The 24,292-nt window shown below is 36.7% G+C and overlaps 1 protein-coding gene and 1 long non-coding RNA gene across 4 annotated transcripts in view; both read right to left on the bottom strand.

Moving 5' to 3' along the window:
• Positions 1-229: 229 nt before the first annotated feature.
• Positions 230-24,292, bottom strand: part of LOC122532699 (ankyrin repeat and BTB/POZ domain-containing protein 2) — a 33,672-nt gene continuing 9,609 nt past the window's right edge. For 2 of the 3 annotated variants that reach the window (XM_043661710.1, XM_043661711.1), the window contains 12 exons: positions 8,192-8,402; positions 7,544-7,789; positions 6,494-6,973; positions 5,510-5,840; positions 4,514-4,749; positions 4,219-4,421; positions 3,388-4,125; positions 3,028-3,296; positions 2,745-2,950; positions 2,375-2,668; positions 2,083-2,265; positions 230-1,985 (listed from right to left, as the gene is read on the bottom strand). In XM_043661710.1, coding sequence (XP_043517645.1) covers positions 1,779-1,985; positions 2,083-2,265; positions 2,375-2,668; positions 2,745-2,950; positions 3,028-3,296; positions 3,388-4,125; positions 4,219-4,421; positions 4,514-4,749; positions 5,510-5,840; positions 6,494-6,973; positions 7,544-7,789; positions 8,192-8,402 — 3,604 coding nt within the window. In that variant the 3' untranslated portion in view covers positions 230-1,778. Of the gene's footprint in view, positions 1,986-2,082; positions 2,266-2,374; positions 2,669-2,744; positions 2,951-3,027; positions 3,297-3,387; positions 4,126-4,218; positions 4,422-4,513; positions 4,750-5,509; positions 5,841-6,493; positions 6,974-7,543; positions 7,790-8,191; positions 8,403-9,529; positions 10,375-24,292 lie in introns of those variants that run through there. The other variant, XM_043661709.1, reaches the window with a different exon arrangement.
• On the bottom strand, positions 11,284-13,909 carry LOC122532709. The gene is made up of 2 exons (XR_006307553.1): positions 12,930-13,909; positions 11,284-11,392 (listed from the first exon to the last, which is right to left on the bottom strand). It is a non-coding gene; the product is annotated as an uncharacterized LOC122532709 (long non-coding RNA).

Below are 24,292 nucleotides of genomic sequence, written 5' to 3'. Positions count from 1 at the left end.
CATAAATTAGTACTAACACATGCATTTATAGCAGGCAATTTTTTTGCTCTTATAAATTAATTATTTCAAACAGCTTCACATTATAAAATATGTAATGTTAAGAAAAAAGAAAACAAATAATTTACATTTTTCACGTGTTTGAAATATTTTACTTTTCTTATATACACAGGTACTAAGAAAATATTAAAGTATACTTATTGCAATTTAAAATTTATATCACATAATATAGGGAATGCCTACTGATTACTTCTTCAAAACTGTCTTCAAGCTTACATTTTTACAAGAGATATATATCATATAATTCTTATTAAATACACGATAATTTATGTAATTAAGAACTTTTGTGAACATATGACAACATCAATATTCTTAATCTAAGCATAATTAAATTGTATAAATTGTGAATATATCATTTTTTACAATTATTCTTTACTAGAAGTATAACATTATTCATTATGATTTGCATGTATCTCCATATCTTGAAGCTTGCAACGATAATAATGAAAGAAAGAATATAGTACAGATTATCGTAAGATTGAGACAGCCGTTTTCTTCAATCAATTTGACTCTTGTATGATTATTAGGCATTCCAAAATTAAAAACTCCAAACATTATCATGAAGATTATAACTTGAACATTGTATATACAACTAAACATTGACATTTAAAATAAATTGCATTATATATGATATTAATATTGTTACATTGTTAAGGTCTAAGCAGAAACAATTTCATTTTGCAGTAACGAATTTTACGATGTTTTATTGTACTAGAAAATTGTAGTAGGCAATTTCGTTCTTCTTTTCCTTCTATTTTAAAATGAATCACGTTTTTCGTAATATTTTATTAAAGGTGTGACGAGCTTCATTCGTTGACAGTATAGACATTATGTGACAATACTTTGCATTCTATTTTTTTTTCTTTTTCGTGAATTACTGCAAGTTAATGCTGCAATGTGATAAAAACTACAAAGTTCAGTAATTTATATGTAAACAGAAATGTGATAAAAAAATATAGGCAATTTTATTAAGCTTCGAGAAGTGAAACAAGTTATTTATTATCACAATATCTGTAATTTATTGTAATTGGGGTGTACAAATTATGTTGTACTATTAATGCGTGACAACATTTTAATATTTCGCATCATCGTTTTTTTTTTTTTTATCACGTTTAAACTGTTCAGCCTGTTTTATATACAAAATATATATTTATATATTCATTTGTTATATATAATTAATAATTTATCGTCACTAAAAATTCACAGCATATACCATCTTCTATACTTATGATAATTATTTATTTACATATTTATTTAAAAATTTGTGATGGATAAACTAATTTTTAGAAATTTTTTAATTATATTATATACGTTCGATAGATTCATTTGTAACGGCATAGTTTGAAAGCTATCAAATATACATTTATAGTTGACACAAAGAATGCTTAAACGGAAAATACTACACAACAATGACGAAACAAATACATGGCAGAAACGTAAGTTTTATGATCTATTAATATATACCTTATGGAATGCAAACTGATGCGTATTAGTGATAATTTATATGTGAATACCCGCTAGAAAAAGATTAAAAATAAATCGTGAAATACTCAGTCTTAGTTTACGTGTAGTTTTTTTTTATTTTTTTATTTTTTTTTTTTTAGATAAATGATGTTATTTAAACATACGTGAATATGTTTATCATTACTATCGACGATAGTAAAAATAAAATCATAATCACAATGTTGATATAAATACCGTGCTTGGTGTCTATCGTATCTCTATGCTTTTATCTTATTTTGTTGTTGAGATCGTCTAGCTTTTATCCTTGCTTGCAAAGTAAGAAGAAGACCCGCGAGAACATCGTGATTAGGCAATTTCTTAGCGAACAATAGACGTTTAACCGAGTCATCGTAAGTTAATAAAGCAACCATATTTTGTAGTAAAAACCCTTGACAGTATTCGAGAAGTTGTGTGGCGTTGTAAACCTGAAAATTTTTGAATAACAAATCGTTTAGTTTATATTTTCTCTTAAAAGAAAAATTGCGTTGTAATATTGTATCTAATAAAATTTAAGCAAAATACCTTTGCGTGAATGTACATAGAAACGATATTGTCAAGATCAACCATGGAAGAACATTGTGCCTCGCAATATCTAAGTAAACTATCCAGTTGGAAAAAATTCGCGGCTGCCATTAATTCCAAAACATCACTTTGATTAACTTCTAATGTGGCACAACCACCGTGATATAGAAATTCCATGACCATCTGAATATATAAAATACAATTTAAATTCTAAATAAAACAAAAAAAAAAAGAAAAGACAAAAGAGAAAAAAAAAAAAAAATTAAGAACTTTTCAACTCTGTGAATATTACCTGGAAAATGTGGTATCGAATATCGTTAATTTGTACAATAGGAGGATTTCCCTCGCACAATTTTGAACTTAACATATTTCTAAATCTCGGTGACGACGTGACTAAAACAATCTTATGTCCATAGAACACCCTGCCCTCCACTCTGAATTGTACATCGCTTAATTCCGGATTATTTACAAATTTGGGATCTATTCTGGACCCGCTAGAAAGCGTTGTGTCTCGAATGGGTTTTATCGGTTCCCATCCAAAACACGTGCAGAAAATATCCGCGAGAAGAAGCGTTGTGCCTTCTTTCTATAGACAGAACATAAACCAAAAGATATAAGACACTCAATTCTTATTTGATCGAGCAAGTTGAATTATAACTTACTTTACTATATCTAAAGATGTTAAATAACAATGGAAGACATTCTTGTACGAATTGCGTTGAATAGTCATCTGGACAGACTTGCAGAAAATCTTGAAGTAACTGATCTATTACCGAATCTAATCTCATTTCATGAGCTGTTGCAAGACTATGCATCCAGCAGTGCAATGTCCAACCCACTTTTAATCCACGAAGTTCCATCGTAATATCTGTATAAATTCATATTTATATAGGAGAAAGATACATTTAGATATACTCTTCGAGACAGTAACTTGGGCGGCTTTACCTAAATGGTTGCTTTCGGCACTGTGATACATTGCTTCTTGTAAAGCTTTAGTCTGAACTTTATTAAAGACTGGTTCTTTCCCTTCTCTTCTATTTCCTCTTCCGTCCACAGTTTGTTGTTGAGGACTAGCACCAGCACTACCTTCTGCCAAAATTTCCTCCAACGACAATACTTCTTTCTCCCCTCGTTTGGCAGAGAAGTTTAACGGATGAGACAACAGTTGATGAAGACAGCTCCTCTGACCATGAACCGTTGCTACTGATATCGCACTGTAAAGTAACAATAGAAAGTAATTGTAATTCATCAGTGACGTTTGAACGATGATAAATCAAAAACTAATTAGAAAGATATTTTATTTGCCTGTAACAGCCCCGTTGAGCAGAACCGGAGTATGAAAACGAATCTTTTATCAAAGTAGACAAAAACGGCTGAGCTCCATGAGCCAAAAGAAGTGCAACCATTTCATAGTTGCCAGATGCTGTGGCTGCTTGTAATGGCGTGACCGTAGATTTGTCTTCGCTCAATTTAGCTCCACCTTCGACAGCTGCACCTCTCTCCAACAATATTCTAGCGATGTTACAATGTCCTAACAACGCCGTGTACGTTAAAGCAGTCCAATGTTGCGTTTCCGCGTTGAAACCAGAGTGGTGGTTGTAACACGTACTATTGGAAACGTTACTAGACGAGCCTGGCGAACTGGAAGATGAATTTAGAGACTGCGCATTCTTTCCAGGTGTCATCATAGTAGGCGGTGTCATTGGACTTTTAGTATTTGACACGTTTAGCGCCACGGGAGTCTTGGAAGGTATATTCGCTGATTGTCCGGTAGGCGGAGGTGGACTTTCGACGTTCAAATCGGCACCAGCGTCTAACAGTGCTAGGACAGCGGTTTCGTCGTTATTTATACACGTTATCATTAAAGCGGTGAAGCCGTTATCATTCACAGTATTGATCTTTGTCGATGGCAAGAGAGGCATGGCTTGAACTATTAAATCTGCGCGACCGCTTATTAGCATCTTGAAGGCCATGTCCATGGTTAAAAGCCGGACGTATTCTGAGTCATCAATACGATTCGAGCACAGTGAAACTTCCTCGAAGCTGTGGACGAAGTTTATCACAGAACGTCATTAGATTTTAAATTTAAATTTTGTTAAAAATTTTCTCAATCCCAGTTACCAATTTTTGCATTACCATATCGGCCTGACAGGACAATCCACGCCGGGTAACAGCAATCTGGCAGCTTGATTAATGTCGTCTTGATCCACAATTAGTCCGTGCCTGTGTTCTGCATGAGCGGTTGCAACCCTTACCCACTCGACCAGCGGCGGAAGAACGACGTATGCTCGTTCGTACGCGAGCTCCTGTATCCCCAGGCCTCGTTCACCGTGCTCCAGCTGCGTAAACGTGATTGCGTGACGTTAGATTACGTTCCGCGAGACAAAGACGACAGAAAAGGGACTAAAGGTTAGGATTAAGTTGAGCAAACCTGCGAACACCTCATGTAATAAAAAAGCGCGTTCAACGCCTTGGTTGTCAGAGGTATAGCTGAGCGTCCTACTTGCGCCACTTTCGAGATTAAGTCTATCAACTCTGGCATTGATCCGACGCAGGTTGTTAGAAGCGATGGTTCTAACGTTGACCCTGCCGCGTCTCTTCCACTGCGGGACGATGAAGAGGAATTTAGGGAACTGACACTGGCCCAACGTGGCATGGCAAGTGCACCTGTGAAAATTGCAGTTATTGCAGTAATGGCAGTTGTTATAAATATTATAAATATTACGCAGAGTATTTCCATTAAAAGCTGGAAATCGAAGTCAAGAGATGAAACAGTATCTCATTCAAGTGTCAACTCAAAATTGTTTTCTTTTCCTTGTGACTATAAAACTTTTTATATAATATCTTTGTTATCTTTTCCTTTTATATCCTATAAATATTTTTCACCAATTTTGAACTTTATTTTGTAATCTTCAACTGAAATCTCTAATTAAAGTTAAAGTTAGCGCACGACTAGGTTTATCCTATGATATAAGGAATTTTACTAAAAGCTTTTAATGAAGCGAACTACAAGTATCTGTCGCAAGTATTGTTCGCAGTTTTAAGATTGCTCTTTCTCTTTATCATAAATTTCAAAAATTTCAAGGGATAGTAGAATTATTCTCTACAAATGCTAATTAAATTAGTCATTCAATTAGTCTCTATCTTATTGAAATCTAAAGAAAAATAAATCCTCATTCCGTCTCTTCATATTATATCCTCCCCATTCTTGTTTCATTTCAATGGAAGTAAACACAAAATCCATTTATATTGTAAAATTATCTAGTGCTTTAGATAAAGGAGTCAAAACTTGATACATACTTGATACTCATTGTTCTAGTGAACTTTTCTAATTAAGCATAAAATAAGAGGTAAGCTAGTTGAAAACAATCAATGATTCGAGTCAGTGGAGCAATGCCAGCAACGCCAGAATATGATTTATTTATACCTGATGCCGTTCGACCGGCATTTAGATGCGCGTAAGGTTGAAGGAGGCCCCATAAATCTCCATTGTTGGCGATAGCGTGTTCCAACATGGTTGCAGTCAACGTTGTATGGGAATCGGTCGGTATGCACTGCAATAGTATTTCCTCCAGCAGATTTTCGATTCCAGCTGTTAAATATATAGCCGCGTACTCGTGTATCATTCTTCCTAATCGAACATCGGACATCCAACGAAGAAATCGTCCCACTGGCAGTTGCAATCCGGATCGAGATGCTTTCGATTGCTTCAACTGATCGCCAGATACGGCGAACATCGCTGCAGCACGCAAGCACGCCTAAAAAACAAAAAAAAAAGTCGCATATTATATTGTAATTAATTTTTAAACATGCTTTTATAGAAAAATATTATAATTATTATATTGTAACGTAGTCTGAAAGAGTGAAAGAGTAACAGTCCCTTTCAATATTACTAGGATGAGAAGTAAATTGTCCAATTTACTTCATCGACTGATTATTCACATTATTCATAATATCATGATACATTCAGTATAGACAGACTTAGTTATTAAGAATTAGCAATTTACAAGCCTATGCATTGTATTGTACTAACGTTATTACTACTACTTTTATATTGTTATATTATTACCTGGCAAGTGATCCCTAGCAAAAGCAGGCATGTATAGAATAGAAACAAACATGAAAATTAATGGATGACTGACTACTACAAAGTTGATGAGGTTTTGTTGCTTAGCTCTAGTTGTATTTTCTAAACTAGTAAGATTTCTCTCTCTCTCTCTCTTTTTTTCAAGTTTTGCAAAGAGTACAATGATGTGAATTTATTCTAAAGGTCAGGTCCAATTTTAAAATTTGCAAATGCAAAATGCGCTGTACACGTATCTTACAATTGTGAGATATAAAATTCCAAATTGATCAAGGAATTGATTCTCAATTGTCGCACCAACAAGCCATCGTGTTCCATTTCACGTACCTTGGTGCAAGAATCTGCCAAGGCCGGACAGAGGACGATCTTAAACGCACTGTACACCTCGTGTTTACTGCACAAACCAACAGGTTTAGCCAGTCGCTGAGTCTCTCGGCCGATTCTGACCAGAGCTCGTTGCAGCAGGTAAGAAAGACGCGGTATCGTTTCCATAGATACTTGCTCCATGTGCTCTCTGGTGCGACCATTTTGTAACACGCGAAGGACGTCGTGATGCGTCCACGGTAATTGTTGCAACTCCACCAACCGATTGTGAGAGTCTACCCAGACGAACTCGTCGGCGCTGGTCACGTTCGTATTGATGGTTTCTAAGCTCGAGTGTCTCATGAGCCTCCTTACAGCCGGTTCTGAACTCTCGGAGCCGCTCAAAGAGGAGTACGTGGAAGACGATTTATGAGAACGCATGGTAAGCTGCTGAATTGCTAGTTTGATATCTTCTAGGCCAGACCCAGACCACGGCACCTGTAACTGCAACACAGCCATTGAAGGAAAAAGCATTTTTGCATTTTGGTAGTTTGCTGGTAGCTTGATGATCGATGAAAACATTGAAAAATTTCTTGGTAGTGGTAGTAAAATTGATTCAATGGTGAGCAAAGATATATGTATACGTATATATAATGGAATTTTTTTTTAATAAAACATCAAAATACAAGGAAAAACTTTAATTTTAAATTAAATTCAAGTTCAAACATGATTATTTCTTTTGAATGTTGGAAAAAATATATAATAAAAACAATTGCGGATTTATTTCAGTAGAAAGTGATTTATGGCCCACCCTGTGTATATACATACACGTACATTATTAATCGTGAATTAATTTTGTGCATGAGTATATTTCATATAAACACAGCTAGAAAGAAATGGAAACGTTATTGCGTTACTTAATAATTATGTTTCGGATATTTTATGTATTGCTAAATATTTTATGTCCTCTGTCTCAACGACGAACGATCATTTATTATTATTTTCACCGATTCAACCAACGTCAGAGATATCTTTATAGAGATATCAACTGCCTTGCATTTTAAGAAAGCACACCTTGGCGGGTGTAGCTCTGTGTCTGTTACGATTCTGTCCCGATCGATTTCTGCCGTTTCTCTGGGTAACCGAGGCCGATAAGCGATCGTCTTCCGGCACAGAGTTCAGCTGTTGCGGACTGTGTGCCCTATGGTGACGATGGGGTGGCGAACTGCTACTCGTGTGCCCACCTGTGTCCGACATGCTCGCGTGCCCGGACGATCGGTTCTCATCTGACGAGCTATTACCGGTACACTCTGGTCGCCTCTGCAAAACATGTTCACACTTTATAGCGTATGCTTCGACATCGTGATAACGCGTGTATCTTGAAACGGTGACGAACGCATATAAAGAAGAACACGCATAATGTCTTTAGAATTTGTTTAATGAACGAGAATGAAATGTTGGGTATTTACGTTCTACTTCTAGGTCTTTAACAAGCAGCGTTACTTTTGTGGAACAATTATAATAATTAAGTTTGGCGATTGAAATTTCTTTAAGATGTACATACATTTATTATTAACGTTTATCTGATTTAAAATAGAAATCAACAACATTTTGTTGATGATAAATGTGGCGTTTGTTACCATTGTGGTTCAAAACAATTAACGTAACATGTTGATGCTCGTGAAGAGTATTCGGGTCGTAAAAGGAATGTTGAAGGAATACCTGAAGCGCACGAATTTCATGTAAATTAAGATGATAGTGTTGAGAGTGATGAGGATGTTGAGGCGTTGGCGTTGGCGTTGGAGCAACGCTGTCCGTGTCCCTTTCCGCAACCATGTGGACCGTATTGTGAATACCATTTTTTGGAGAACTCTCCGTGAAATCCTTCGAATATGGAGGGCAATACAGTTCTCGTCCATTGCCACCGGTCGGGCTAAAAGAAAGACATTCTTTTTAATGTCATTGTCAAATCGTTGGAATAAATATCATTTCCTTCATTTCCACAATGAGATCTCATATTTGTATTGACTTATTATTATTAATATTTTAAGTATTACACACACACACACACACACACACACACACACACACAAACTAGACTATGGATGCTCATGTAAATTCACACTCTCGTAAATTTAAGTAGAATCTAAAGGATTTGTTTCGCATATTAAGTAGTAAAAAGACAAGCTACATTTTGGACGTTTTGTACATTTTTGCGTATTTTTTCATTTTAAATAAATGCACTTTGAACGATAAAATTTCGGATTCAATGAAAATAACCATTTTTCGATGAATCATCCGCGATGGTAATGAAAAGTAGTGTAAATACAACTCAAGCGACGAGCTTGCACATTTCTCGTCATATATTATGTACTATGTTTTGATGGATCGAGTAAAAAAGGTTTGATCAGTGAAGAATTTCTAGACATTGTTGGTTGAACAACGTTGACTTGTAAATGTCACAAGAGAAGAGAAGAGAAGAGAGGAGATAAATCTAGTTTCTAGTCAAAATATGTAGATTTCTCTTAATACGTCTCATTGTGATCGTTTGTATAAAGGATAAAAGATCAAAGCAAAGACGGTGTATTGATTTCACAAATTTTACAATAATGTTAGAAACGTTCCTCTTTTGTATGTTAGAAACGTTGCGTATATAGAGAGACGAAATTTTCTGACAAGAGTCAGCTCATGATTTAGTTAGAAAATTAGTTGGAAAGACACAGAAATTCAAACCTAACCCAAACCTGAGCAAACCTGAGCAAACGTTGTTTTTCAATAATGTGAAAATCACATGTGCAGGAGATGTATTGTTTTTCCATTCACGCGTAACATTGAAAGAATTCGATTCAGTTTACGATACAGTTCAATTTTCAAAACACGTACAAATGAAAATAAATTGTTGTCTCTTTTACCAAAAATGAAAAGTGAAATTAAGTAGGAAAAAACAATTTCTTTTAGAATAAACAAAAAGACATGCGGGGCTCGTCGAGGAGCTCCCCTCTTGGGAATTTAGGAATCAACAGCTCGAGATTTAAGACATTTCTACTACGATCGATTTACCCCCTCAAGCGCCACTGTTGAACGAAGCTCCAGTCTGCCTTGAACCCGGTGTTATCCCCCGGCAAGGACCAATAGTCCTCGACCTGGCTCTCGTCCTCTTGGATTCTCAGCACGTCCTCCCTGCTGGGGCTGACGTTCACCACGATTTCGTGCGTGACCTTGACGTCCTCGTTCTTTGCCAGGTTCACCAGCGACTTTCCGCTGTATCTTTCTCCATCGTCTCGATCTCGATCTCGGTCTCGATCATCGACGACTTGCTCGTCCTTCTTCGACCCCGTCATCTTTGATTCATCTTTGGCAACCGTAAATTGACAACGATTCGACGAAGCTTCTTTATCGTTGAATCTGTTGCTTTGTTTCTGGTTCGTGTCGCCGAAATAGATGACAGTTTTATGAGCCACGTCTTTGTCGCCTTTCTTCGCACCGGTTGTTACCGGTGCCATCGCTTCGTTCTCCATTTCTTTCCCGTGATCAATCTCGTCTATCGCGGCGCCATCTTTGTAATCGTCGTCGTCGTCGTCGTCGTCGTCGTCGTCGTCACCAGGGTTGGCTGTGTCGTTGCTAATGTTTAGCCACTCTTTGGACGGCGATTTGCCAGTGAATGGCAGGGCACGGCGCAAGATAAAGTTGATGCCCTCCGCGCGACGAACCGGGGCCTCCAGATTGGCCGACATTCTGCAATCGGTCAGTTCACGGCATATCACGCAGTCGCAATACTTTTTCTTGCATGATCTTCGTTTCATCGATGACTGCATGTCATCCTTCCGCCCAGATGCATTTCGCGTCGACCACGTGTTTCTTCGTTCTTCGTTCTTCGTTCTTCGTTCTTCGTTCCCGATCGAGGAAAAACTGTGAGCCGGATGAGACGACGAATCAAGAGCACAAAGGAGTGGTTTGTAACCGGAAACCGGGTGTTCCAACCAGCCAATGGCAAGTATGTATATGTAGGAGAATATCCGCTGACTAACCGCTTTTTGCCGAGAGATTCCAACAGTTCTAACTACCGAGATGATGAAATGCTTTCCTCGATGCGGAGAAGCTGCCGGAGTAATTTGATGGCGACAGTTGCTGACGCACGAGGAAAATTGAGAGTATCGTGGAGCGTACGGATCTCTGGGTTAAGTTTCTTGGAGCACCAAGTGCTACTAAGCGAGGGAAACTAATATAGATAATTATGACGGTACGGTGCGGGCTGATTTCTCACTGGTTTCTTTTCCTGATCCGTGAGAAACGGATATTTGTACATTGACTTTACGTCGTCGATAAATTTCAGTAAAACTTGGAATTCTTCCTCGATTCGTAGAAAAAGACTAGAGCGACATTGTAGTAGCCACAATTGTAGTCGCGAGAGAGAATTCGTCACTGTATATAGTTACTGAAATTACATGAATCTGCATAAACGTCCACGGTATCAGTATCAATGAAATAAATCGCGCCCGAGGCGTGGTCTTACAGGACGTGATTTTTGCCCCATTCTCGTTTCGGCACGCGATTGGAAACGCCTATGGTCGACGGCAACGACGATCAACAGGTGAAAGAAATCCTGCACGCTTCCTCCGATGTTGGGAATGTCGGCGAATAGAACACGGCTACCGTATCACTTTCTTTCACCGTTGCTTCTTTTCCCCACTACGCCGGGGCGCCGCGAAAGCAGCAGCTTCAACGCCGCGTTATCGCGTGAAAACCTCTTTCTTTCTTTCTTTCTTTCCCTTCTTTTTTTCCTTTCTCCTTCTCACCTTCTTTCCTCTTTTTATACGTTCTCCAATTTTTTTTTTTTCTTTTTTTCTTTTGCACAGTCACTGAAGGAGGAAGACGATATCGACAGTGACCGACGTCGTCGTTTTCGTGATACGACTTTCGTTTCTGCACGCAGGAAGGAAGTGGTAACGCAAATTGCCCCGAGAACTTTTGGCCATTTTTTTTTTCTCAAGAATTGAATACTTGAACACGGAACAGAGTGGCGAAAACGGCGATTGATTGTGGAAGATTGACTCAAATTCTTTTTAGTTACTTTTGTCTTTGGAATTAAATGAAACAGAATTGTGAAAAGAAACTACAAAGTGTTTAACTGGTATTTCAAAATGTTTCTATTAATTGTCAATCAATAAATGTATTATTCTAACATAATACTCAAATGCTTAAGATATTAAAACAGCGATTAAAGTCAAATAAAAAGTATTGAAAATGATGACGAAAAGGTTAAACATGCACGATTTCTTTATTTGCGAATCTCTCGTATACGTTTGAACTTATTTATCTGTATCGAAGATAAATTTCACCACGTTTGGAAAAAGATTCAGATCGACCCCGTTCGAATTTTAGTTCGTTGTTGTTAATGTTTAACTTCGGAATTGTACGTGTGATAATTTTGATTGAAGGACGATCCAGTCGATGTTCAATGCTGATGTTTCAATAATTCGCAAGACAAAATCAAACGACGCCGAAAAACAGAGGAACAACGTTGAAAGTTGAAAGTAATATTATAAATTGAAAATACTGTATAATGTGATATAAATTTGCCAAAGTAACGATCAAATCTTCAAAAGTGTGCCAAATTATTCCACAGTTGCAGAGAGTCGCGCGATTCCCTCTTGTTCAGAGGAAAATTTATTTCCGACCGGCAGCGATTTCATTATATTCGAGAATTCGTGAGAAATTATGTACGAAATGCGCTCGCCAGAATGCCAAATATAGATTACAAGAGATCGTTCGCGTTCGCAACTTTCACCGTTCTGTCCCGTGGAAAATTGATTCCGAATGGAATATCTTCAATTTCTAGCAACGTCCACCAACCTGTTGGATCTCGTTCGTAAACTTATGACGTTTAAAATGTCATTTTGTCGTATCGGACAATTTCTTCGTTTCTTTCGTTTCAAGCTGACTCGTTCAAAATTACCTTAAAATTACCTTGAAACAACTTGCTTGAAAAGGCAAGATTAAAAAAAAAACCGTTAACTGAGACTAGATAAAATTTCGTGACTTTTAGGACGTAGTAACTTGGGCTGGCTAGTACTATGTCAATTTAACTGGCCGATTACTTTCGTTTTCACGCATTCAAAGTTCGAGGCATTGACAACATTTACTCTCAATTTCAGATTCAAATTTAAACGTAACTTTGATAGAATTGACCACGATTTGCCATCCAGAAGGTTGGTATACATTACTCTAGCCTCATATTTCTAACAATTTCTTCAAAATAATTAAAAAGTCAGATCTTTTCAAATGCTAAGAAAATATCTGAACATGTGCACGTATGTAAGATAAGTTTGTTCTTTGCATAAATTTACACAATATTATTGTCTAATGTTTAACGTATCAGACAATAATATTGTATAATTTGCATAATATTGTCAAACAGTCACGTCTTTTCCAAGACTGCCTCGAGCAAACGTTTACCTACAATGTGACAATCGTCAAAAGGGTCGACGAGTAGGGGCCAACAACAAACTGAATCCCGCACTGAATCACTGAAGCACTCGACTCGTTTCGATCGATTTCCACTTGGCTCCTCTTCTTTCATTCGCGAGTCGCGAGAGGCCTTCGTTTCAAATGCGCTTTCAGACACTTGTAATATAAATCACAAAGGGAAGAACGACGAGGAAGAACGAGGGAAATCACTAGATTATGAATGAATGAATGGATAGATGAATGAATGAATGAATGAATGAATGAATGAATGAATGAATGAATGAATGAAAGAGCAACGGTAACGGCAACGAGTCACGAGTTACGAGTTCTCTGAAGAAACACAAAGTGCCTGAGTGACAATACCGGCGCAACAGGAGACACAAAATTAAGCGTTCCGAGGGTTCCGTTCCACTTTAATCCGCGATCGGCGCATCACGCACGCGGCGCTAGTTTCTTTATAGTTTCTTCAGTCCTGAGCTGGCTGATGTGGTTAAGTGCTGGCTGCTACTTGTAAACTGTTGTGCTCTTTTCACCGGCGCGGTGGCGGCGGCGGCGGCGGCGGCCGTACAGAAAGCGTAGGAAACGTAGGGAGAGTGCAAACTGCGAACGAACAGTGCCTTTAGAAGCCTCACATATGTGTATACAACATGCACGTACGTAGTACTACATGACACGTACATGCGCGTGTGTACATGTGTACGTACGTATGCAGACGAAGCGTACGAGTTCACGAGTCGGTTTCGGGAGGAGAATTTCCGCCGACCATCCTACTTCCTATGACCGTGTCGACTGGAATCGCCCTAACCACATCCTGTACCGATGTTTCTTGAACACGTCGTTGTTTTCGACTTTTTTTACATCGAAACGCTCGGCCGCGGTCGGTCTCTTCGCCGTGCAAAAACCTGCGTTTATCGCGATCGAAGGGCGTAAACTGTTAACCGGTAAGCGGTAAGGTTAGGAAACGTACTCCCGTGGAATAGAGCGTGAATCGAAAGAGAGAGTAAAGTCCGAATTTTTTTAAACACCGTTACCGTGCGCGAGAAATCGTTCCTCCGTTTAGTATATCTTTATTTACTTACGCGTGTGTGTAACATCGTATTGAACACATACTTCAAATATATTGAATTTAAATAAAGTTAAACTGGTATGTCTTGCGAGTTAATAAATAAAAGAAACTGGAGATTTCTTTCTCGCAAATGAATAAAAGGGAACTGGAAAAAATATTCGGACCCCGTGACAACAATTCGAGTTGAATAAATTCGAGTTAATTGAGAGACACATTAAAGCAGAAACCCTTGACGAAGCAGCTGCTCCGATCCAATTAGAAGAAGTTTCAACTTGACCCTTTAAACGACACGAGACGAAATAACGCTGCACCGAATACTCGAAAATAAAAAAATTACAGACACAAATGATCGAAACAAACGGTATGTTAAATATAACGTTAAAAAAAAAAGAAAAAATTAAATTAAATGATTCATTTCATATGATTTGTAAAGGTTGCGCAAGAAAGAGAGCAATCAGCCAGTGTCACCAATTTCCTCTACATACAGTTCCCTTTTATGGTGTCAAGGAATATTCTCAGGAGTTTCCCAAGTACATAGTATTAGCGTAGGAAGCACAACGTGGAAGGCGTGCAATTAACTAGGTCAGAATTCTTTTGAATAGGATATCTTTAATCAGAAAATATTTGATCATTTTCGACTGTCTTTCATTGCTATTTCTTAAAAAAAAAAAAAAAAAAAAAAAACAAAATATTATTTGTTCCTTGTTCTTGTAATATTCGTATTCATATTAATGCATTTAAAGATATATTTAGAATAGAGAGAAATAGAAAGACAAGGAGAGCACAGACCTGTATTTCTTTAAATTAAAAAATTGTTCAAGGAATGATAGAATGCGATTCGATTGAAAGAAATGAAAAATAAAGTGAAAGGTAAAAAAAAAAAAAAAAAATAAAATGATAATTTCACGTGACTATAAAGAAACAATAAAGTTTGGTAACGGTCGAATTACAAAATGTTCTAATTGATCACGAGTAGCGTTGTTCTTGTTGAAACACGTCCGTGATAAATTCATGTGAAAGTCATAAGGTAATTTTACTCCTTAGACAAACCGGTCTTCGTTTTTTCCCCTCTTTGTGAACTGCATTCTACATGGGCTCTGTGTATGTACGTGGTATTATCATCGAAACTGTGTTAACGTTAGTTCCATATTTGGAAGTTACACGTAATACGTATTCTTTCGACTGATTTCGATTAATTCAGACCAGTGGTCCCCAATCTTTTTTTTGATCACGCTCCTGATAATTCTTATTATTCTCATTATTCGATACAAAGTGAATTTTGAAAAGTGAAGGAAGGTTTAAACAACCTTCCTTCCAAGAACATGACATTGGTTGAAGGAAAAAAAATTAGAAAGTTAAATTTTCATTCAAAGAAATGCAAAAAATTCACGGTTAATGACTCATTCTCGAATGTCTCCCCTCCCTGTGTGGAGGAGGAGGATGGATTCCACGTTTGGGGATCCACGGATTTAGACAATGATTTTTTTCTAAACAGCAATCCACCGTGACTCACCATCGCTACATAGTGTGTAAATAGGATCCGATAAAACCATTTATTTCCGCTTCTCCGACAACGTCCGAGAGGGAGAGCTTGTATAATTTCTCATTCATAAATTCACTTTCGTCGTAAGACGAGACAACGCCATCTTTCTTCTCCGTATCTTCTCCGTTTCGAGCTGTTAATTAAGGGCTAATTAAATTTATCTGAATTATTGATTCAGGCCTGAATGCCTCTCGTTGAATGGACAAACGGGAGCCAAACATCGTGCGGTTCGCCGTTTCGTTCGTGAATTCCGAGAAGACACGCAACCAACGACGGAAGTCTTTAATCTATAATGTAACACACCCTCGGCAAGAAAAGAGTTTTGCAAAGCAAGAGTTCAAGGCGTACATTGTCCGTGCTCATCTGGCGAAACTCCGGTGTCAAGGGCGACAACTATCCCAACCGGAGAATATTAAATTAATTACCGAACCGTGTCCCCCTCCAGCAGCGAGATACGTCGTCAATCACAATTGTTAACGACAATTATAGTTGCGTCATGCTTACGTAACACTTGCGTTAGAAATTGTTCTAGTTTTTCTGTTCTGTTTCATATAATAAATGGATCGCTTTGTCTCTGCGAAAGTATTACATAGCATGGGCCAAAAAATCACTTTTTATTTTATATATTTTTTTTAATTTTTAAACCACAATGAGAAAAATCACGTTTGAACTTGAATTTAATTTAAAATTAATAAGATTATTCTCTTTCTATATGTTGATGTTTTATTTAAAAAAAAAAAAAAAAAAAAAAAAAACCTTTTGGCCTACCGTACACAGAGAGAGCACAAAGCAGATGAAATTTTAGGCAGTGTTTTGTTTTCAATGAGAAATGAGAAAATGGACGATTAATGATTTTTGCCAATGGAAGATCAGCTGTTGTTCCGAGTCTAGTTAAATCGAGAATAAAGAATTTTTTATATGATTTCCATTATATTCTCAGGAGCGAAAAAGAAGTGAAATTTACATAGAATTTTGTTTCACAGGCCACACTGGAGGACAATTTGATTTTTTAGGGAGGGGGGGGGGGCAATTCGAGTATGAGTTATTAATACTGAATTTTTTGTTATAATACTTTCTTTAAATGAAAATTTAACTTTCTAATTTTTTTCCTTCGTTGATGTCATGTTCTCTGGAAGCTTGTTTAGACCAAATTAACGATCTTTTAGGCTTCCTTCATGTCCAAAAATTCACCTTTTGCATAATAAGAATCACGTGTCGCAAGGGAGGAGCATGGCCAAAAAAAGATTTAAATTGATCTAAATTCGTATTACGTAGGTGTGATAAATGTCTTTATTGTACGTACATATTTTTATTATGCATTTCAATTTTTTATAAATGCACGAACATCGGCATTTCACTAATAACACAAAAGTAATGCACAAGTATTTATTAACTAGAAGTAATTCTTCGCTGACAAGTTGCGAGTTTCTGTTTAAAAGCCTAAATTCTTCTGAAGCTTGACTCACTCATTCGGCAATTGTGACGCGAGCTTGACTCATTCATTCATTTAACCAAGGGCTAAGGTCATCTTCTTTCAATTAATCAATCAACACGCACAACATTCTGGAAAATTATTTTTTAGCCTACACGTGTAAAATTAAAAAAAAAAAAGAAGTTAGAAACTTGAAGCGTACAATATTGTAACAATGAAAATTTTAATAAACGATTTATCACAATCGTAATAAATGCTTTTTTTTTTAAATATATACACAAATGATAGTAAATAAAAATACGTTTCAGTGAATTAATCTACTGTTAGTACGTGTAAATAAGCATTTTGTGTAATCAACTCGTGCGAGTAGCTCGTTTCAGTTACATTTACAAAATTGGGTAGTAACTCGTGTATTTTACGCGCGATAGCGGTCCGTTATACGTTTTTATTTTTCATTGGAATAACCAGGAGGAATAAAAAGGAAAGTCAGATTATCATCAGGCATAATCTATTATTTTCGTTAATGCATTCGTATTGCTTAATTAATAATCTTGAGTTCATTTCGTTCGAAATCGGTCTCACAACTCTCGAAAATGTTCTGAAACCTACACAAACACAAACAACTGGAAGCACCGTTAATGTGAACTCTTAGCACAGATTTCAGGAACCAACCATGTGTGTATAAAAGTGTATAAAATTACGTTTCAATCGTACCGGTTCTAGGCAAATAAAAACTCTCCGTCGACCTTATACTTACTATTACATTAGCCACTGAACATTTTGTTCCGCGTTTATTAACCGTTGATGTTCAATCAACGAACAGAAATCACAGGAAATAGTCTAATCTACAGGATAGGCTAAAAGTTTCTTCCCATCTGTTTTTTTTTTTAGACAAAATTTCAAAGTATAAGAAAGAACTAATTTTGTCAATTTTAAATTAACCTCTTGCGCTGGAATGTCGTGCCACGCACGTCGAGAATTTTTTGTTCCAAAATTGTAACATTTTCTCAGTTTTAAGTGTATTTAAGTCAAACAAAATAGGCAGAAGAAACAATAAATTTATTACTTTTCAATAATTTTTGCCCAGTGACATCATACCGACGAATTATTGTACACGGTTTGGTCACTCGTTATGGTCCGCAATCAGTTGCCAGCGCAAGTGGTTATTAATTCAGCATAATTTTTTTCATTATTTTAATTTCATTACGAATTATTTCTTTCGAATGTTGACCGCCAGATATAATAAAAAAATTACTTTATTATATTTATTTTGACAAGAAGTGATTTTCGGCCCACCCTATGGTAGATTCCGCCATTTTCTAAGCACGTATAAATCGCGATAGTTTGGCTCAAGCACAATTTTCAAACATTGTACACAATACACTGAACATTAAACGCTCGATTTTTTTTCATCGAGTACCGAGCAATACGGAAATGAACTTTCAACCATGTGATTGTCGTTGATTGTAACACGACGTGGCTAATAAAATGGTATTCTTCAAGTTTCGGAATATATTCTAGTATCGTACAAAAGAAATTATCACAGACTATGTTCATCTGTTCGTGTTCGTTTTCAAACGTAGATATGAAAAATGAAACTGGATAATGGTACTAAAAAGCATCGTGCGAGAAGAGATTCTCTATTTAGATTAAATTATAAATGAGTTATAATTTCTCATGGCCAATTTAAGCAACACGATGAACAATGAATAGGTATTGTACTATTTGGTGTAGTTGCAGCGTTTCGATCACTCGTAAGAATTATCAGTGAAACTATGCGAAATGAAATTAGACTGGAACCAGAATCAGTCTTCTCAGTAACCGAACTGAGAAGAGAACCAAGATGATATTAATTTCAAAAGATAGAGGAAACAGAGATAAATGGTACCTTGTACTCTGTTGGCTGTTAATGAAAACCGTGTGAAAGATGAAAGGATATCGGCCTTTGAACAACCTCGAAATCGTACAATACAAATATAGATAGATAAATTAAAATTGACTAGCATAAATTCAACGCTGGTAACGGAATGGTAAAAGTGGAATTTTTTGGAAGGGGGAATCCAAACTGTTCGAAACCAGGTGAAACGGATGCGAGGCGTGCCGCGCTGGACAACCGTTCAAAACGGCACGACACGTCTTCAAACAAATCGAGAAAGAAACAGCGTAGACCTGATCGAATCAGAGCGGGAAATTTCGATACGAGTATCGTGAAGCAAACCAAGCCTCTGCAGTAATAAAGTGGCTGTGGTAATAACAAAGAGGATTTATCAAAGAGGAGAAAGAAAAATGTAAATTTCACGTTCAATGGTAGGTTGAACATCCTGAATTTTTAACTCGGACCACCAGTGGAATTCCAGGAAACTATTTCGTGATTCCTTCGCGCGTTGGCGCATTTGAAAAAGATATTTGACTTTTTAGGTTGTTTTCTATTTTACTCAAATTTATGGAAATTGGCGCTGAAGCTTCCTGCTGCAAAATGCTTTTTTCAAATGCTCGCACATGCATAGTGACATGTTGATATGGGTTTGAAAGGTGAGGCCGAAACTGGAAACGGTACGAGATTGCTACTCAATAAGGGATCGACGTATGTGGAGCGATGATAATTAACGACGATGGCAAATATAATGGCAAATTCCAACTAACAACCGGAGCTGTCTGGTACGCGTGAAACCTAACCTTCACGCGGCCGAGTTTAACATACAATTAAATCGATCCTCTGATAAGCTCTCCTCTTGTTCTGGTAACAATGCACTTTCCACTTTTATCCGATTTACCGGCAAAGAAAGATGAGCATCTTTCCCTTCTACACACACTCTCTCTCTCTCTCTCTCTCTTTCGTGTACAAATACTCATTGGCTCTCACTTTTCCTCTCTCACCTTCGAGTTTCCTTTCGTTCATCAACTAATTAAGCTTATCCGATCGACACACGCCTTTTTCATTGCTTTTGTAAAGAAGCTACGTGTTAGGTAGCTATTATATACCTATAGTACCTACATGATACATATATACATATACATACGTATATTATAATAGCTACTGCACGTACCAAAACTTCTCCGTTTTAACGTCAGAGACGGCCAAATAGAAATTTACCGAAGAATTTTGCGCGATCGTGCGAAAGGAGAGTTGAAGGCTTATTTAATTAGTTATCTGAAAGTAAAGGAAAACGTGACAGGAGAGGCAACGTTATCTGGGAACCGGGTGATCGCGATAATAGCGCGCGTGAGAAGACGTGCATGTGCAGTAATGCCTAGTTAGATCTGGTCGAGATATATTTAGGTTAACGGCCTCTCTCCTTTCCCTTCCTTCCTATTCTCCGATCTTAACCCCCGTTGACAAAATCAACATTCGATTTTAATTCGTATTCCTTTCGTCAAGTGTCTATAAATGCATTCGCCGATAGCAATCAAATTTTTTCCCAAAGTTTTATTTTTCTCAAGCGACTCGATTAACATTAGCGGATACAGTGCCATAAATTTTGTCTGATATTAATTTAATTGTTAAAAATCGTAAAAAAAGAAAATGCTGTAGTGCTGTTAATGCATCAGATGACTGTATATATGTACATAATTATGTAAGATTGTCGGTTTTATCTTTGTCACTGTCTGTCTGTTATTATTTATCTTTACTACTTTTGTATGATAACGCTATTCTATACGTATCTTGAAAAGGGAAGCGATGCACAAACGAGTTTGTATTAATATCTTTCATTACACTATATACACACATGCACGTATGTATAAATTCATATTTAACAAATTTTACTTTTCACGTCTTTTTTTACACACTTTGCAAAACACACACATACACACACAAACACACATACACACATAAGACGTGAAAAGTAAGATTTGTTAAATATAAATTTATACATATGTGTATGTATATAGTGTAATGCAAGATATTAATATTCGCTTCCCTTTTCAAGATACGTGTGGAATAGCGTATCATACAAAAGTAGTAGAAATCTATATACATGTATATCTACGGATAATAATAATATATATGTTATAAATAATATATATATATATATACAATTTATTAGTTCTATATTACTTATCTATTCTCCAAATAGTCCTATATGTTGTATTATCCCCTGGAATAATGTAATTCTTATAATGGTTATATATTGTATTATCTACGTGGACAGTAGTGTATTTCAATGGAACGGAACCTGGAGGAGAATCACGTCATCGTAAATCGGTCAGGCAACGAGCTATACGGACGGGCTTTCTCTTCACTCTTTGATAACCCTCGATAACCCTGGCTCGACACGCCGGATATTTTGCGCTTGAGCATCTTTGTCGACTGCTCGCGTGGGCGTACTTACTTACGCTCTACGTCTCGTGATTCATTGATACTCTATCAGCGATTTGTCCCCTCGACTGTTTTATGAGGAATCGTTTTTAATTGCGTGTCAATGCGTGTCCGCGAACTGATCTCAGGTACGTAATTGATATCTGAAAACACCGTGGTGATACGTGCACAGCGATTTGAACGAACGAAGTGTGATTTGATTGATCAGGGCGGATAAAGAGAACGGATAATTAAGTTGATAATTTTTTTTTTTTTTACGAAACTCGACTTTTCAAACACGACCATAGATTATGAATTTACGACAAAGATTTCTACTGTTGAATTACCGATTTTCTCTCAATTATAATCCAGCTTGTCAAGTTTACCTAATAAATATCGTTTATTGTAGTAAAACATACATGTGTATTTTGAAGTAGAACATACATATTTCAACGTTGACCGCAATGTTTTTTAGTTTTCGATGACCAACAATTTCTACTCTTGAATTACCGATTTTCTCTCAATTATAACCTAACTTGTCAAATGATCTACCTAATAAATATCGTAGTTTAATTTATTGTAGTAGAATGTACATACATACTAACCGCGAGGTCTTTTAGTTTTCGATGACCAACAATTTCTACTCTTGAATTACCGATTTTCTCTCAATTATAATCTCACTTATCAAACGATCTACATATCTAATAAATAATGTTTATTATACTAGACTACATATTCAGATTTGTTACTTATTTAGATTTAGATATTCATCTAAAGATAATTAGATATTGTAGTAGATTACATATTTTCACGTTGACTGCGATGTATTTCTTAGTTTTCGACGATCAATAACATAAAAATTATTTTACGAGCAAACGTTTAAAACCCATGAAATAGATATCCATCACCTTTTTTTCAGATAAGGTACACAAACCTGATCGAAACACAATGCACCCATATCCTAAACTCGAAATACAGTTTCTTTCGCTCCGTGAGTTATCGCGTACAATGCAACCTCGGCTTGATTCACTCGAGACAGAAGCATGGAGCCATCGATCAACCACGACAGAAATAAATTTCAGTTTTCTTGCAGAGTTAAAGTTAGAAAGGGCAAGTGTGTAGAGGAGGGAAAGAGAAGATAGAGGATTGCTCGTTTACCGTAGCTCGTTTCACGGTGCTTCCTGTTGATTTAATAAATAATTCCACGTGCCTTCGAGAAAGCGTCACTTTGTCTACTTATTCCCAGCGACGATCATTCTTGTACCATTCGAGGTTGCATTCGCGCATTCGTGGTACGTGCATATATATGTACGTACGACGTACAGCGTGATTACAGCGAAAGATGACTGGCGTATTTTTTACGGTCGTGTTCACTCGTTCAAAATGCAACGTCTGTCCGTCATTTAAGCTTCTTTTAAATATCTCGCGCGTGCACATGCGCATGCGCGTCCCTTTATTCCTTCTTGCGCACCTGCGCGCGTATATATGACGTATGATTTGTGCTTAAATGTGCATGCTTTGTGGCTTTGGTAGTCTATACCAGGGCTTCTCAAATTTTTCCACTTGGCGACCCCTCCTTATAAAAACTGCCGGAGCAAATACATATTTTCGCGAGCCTGAGTATAGAGCCGTGGTACCCAACGTGGGGCCCATGCCTCACAGGGGAGGTAATTCGTGAATGAGTTATGAACAGTGAATTTTTTTGCATTTCTTTAAACTTTCTAATTTTTTCTCTTTAATCACTTGCGCTGGCCAACTAATTGCGGACCATAACGAGCGGACCAAACCGTATACAATAATTCGTCGCTTCCTTTTTGAACTCGTCTTGTATAATATCACTGGACAGAAATTATTGAGAAGTAATAAATTTATTATTTGTTTTGACTATTTTGTTTTACTTAAATATATAATTCTACTTATTATAACATGCTATGCTATAATATATAATATATAACATGTTATAACATAACCTATGTTATGCCTAATATAATCTATATTCTAGTTAAATACATTGGCATTTATTGTTAAATTATATTACAGATCAAAGTTGCGTTAACTTTCAAATAAAATAAAATTTTCTGCAGTGTCAGAAAACGACATTACTTATTCACTTGCGCTGGCCAACTGATTGCGGACCATAACGAGTGACCAAACCGTATACAATAATTCGTCGCTTCCTTTTTGAACTCGTCGGTATGATCGTCGATATCACTGGATAGAAATTATTGAGAAATAATAAATTTATTATTTGTTTTGCCTATTTTGTTTTACTCAAATATACTTAAAACTGAGGAAATATTACAATTTTGAAGGAAAAAGACTCTCGACGTGCGTGGCACGTCATTCCAACGCAAGAGATTAATGGATGACATGTTCTTTGAAAGTTCTTTGTTTAAACTTTGAAGTTAATGGCCGTTTAAGCTTCCTCCACGTCGAAAATTCACTTTTTGAATGATGAGAATTGATGTGTCACAGGGATGGGGCATGGTCAAAAGAAGGTTGGGAACCATTGGTGTAGAGGTGACATAAACTAGGAATACGAATTAAAACATTCGCTTTGATAATAAATCATAAAGAAAATTTATTCGAAAACAATTCTTTGACATACATACGAATATAATTGTGTATTAAAAACAAAGTCAAATGTTCATACGAATTTTTTAGTTTTGCTAAAAAGTTTCTGTGGCCCCCCAAATTTAGTTACGCGACCCGATCTTTGAGAAGCCCTGGCTTATACTACCACGCGCAGAGTTAATCTTCCATAGTTGAATACATACTGTAAATCATATGGCGTGAATATAATTATATAAAGACAGAAATGTTGCAAAGTTGGTTAAAAGTCTAAAAGCGATCGACAAATTTACAAATGCGTAAATATTTATAAATTCAAAGTGATTGAAAACATGGTTGCTAAACAGCTTGAAGAAGTCTCGAGTATCGCGTACCACGATTGAATTGGAATTCTTGGAGGTCTTTCTTAAATATATTCTAATCTCGAACCTAGTCGGTGACTGTCT

Source organism: Frieseomelitta varia, unplaced genomic scaffold, assembly GCF_011392965.1.
Source record: "Frieseomelitta varia isolate USP_RPSP 00005682 unplaced genomic scaffold, Fvar_1.2 scaffold_464, whole genome shotgun sequence".
Lineage (NCBI taxonomy): Eukaryota > Metazoa > Arthropoda > Insecta > Hymenoptera > Apidae > Frieseomelitta > Frieseomelitta varia.
The sequence above is the reverse complement of the archived record's forward strand: the minus strand, read 5'-3'. Positions and strand labels throughout refer to the sequence as shown.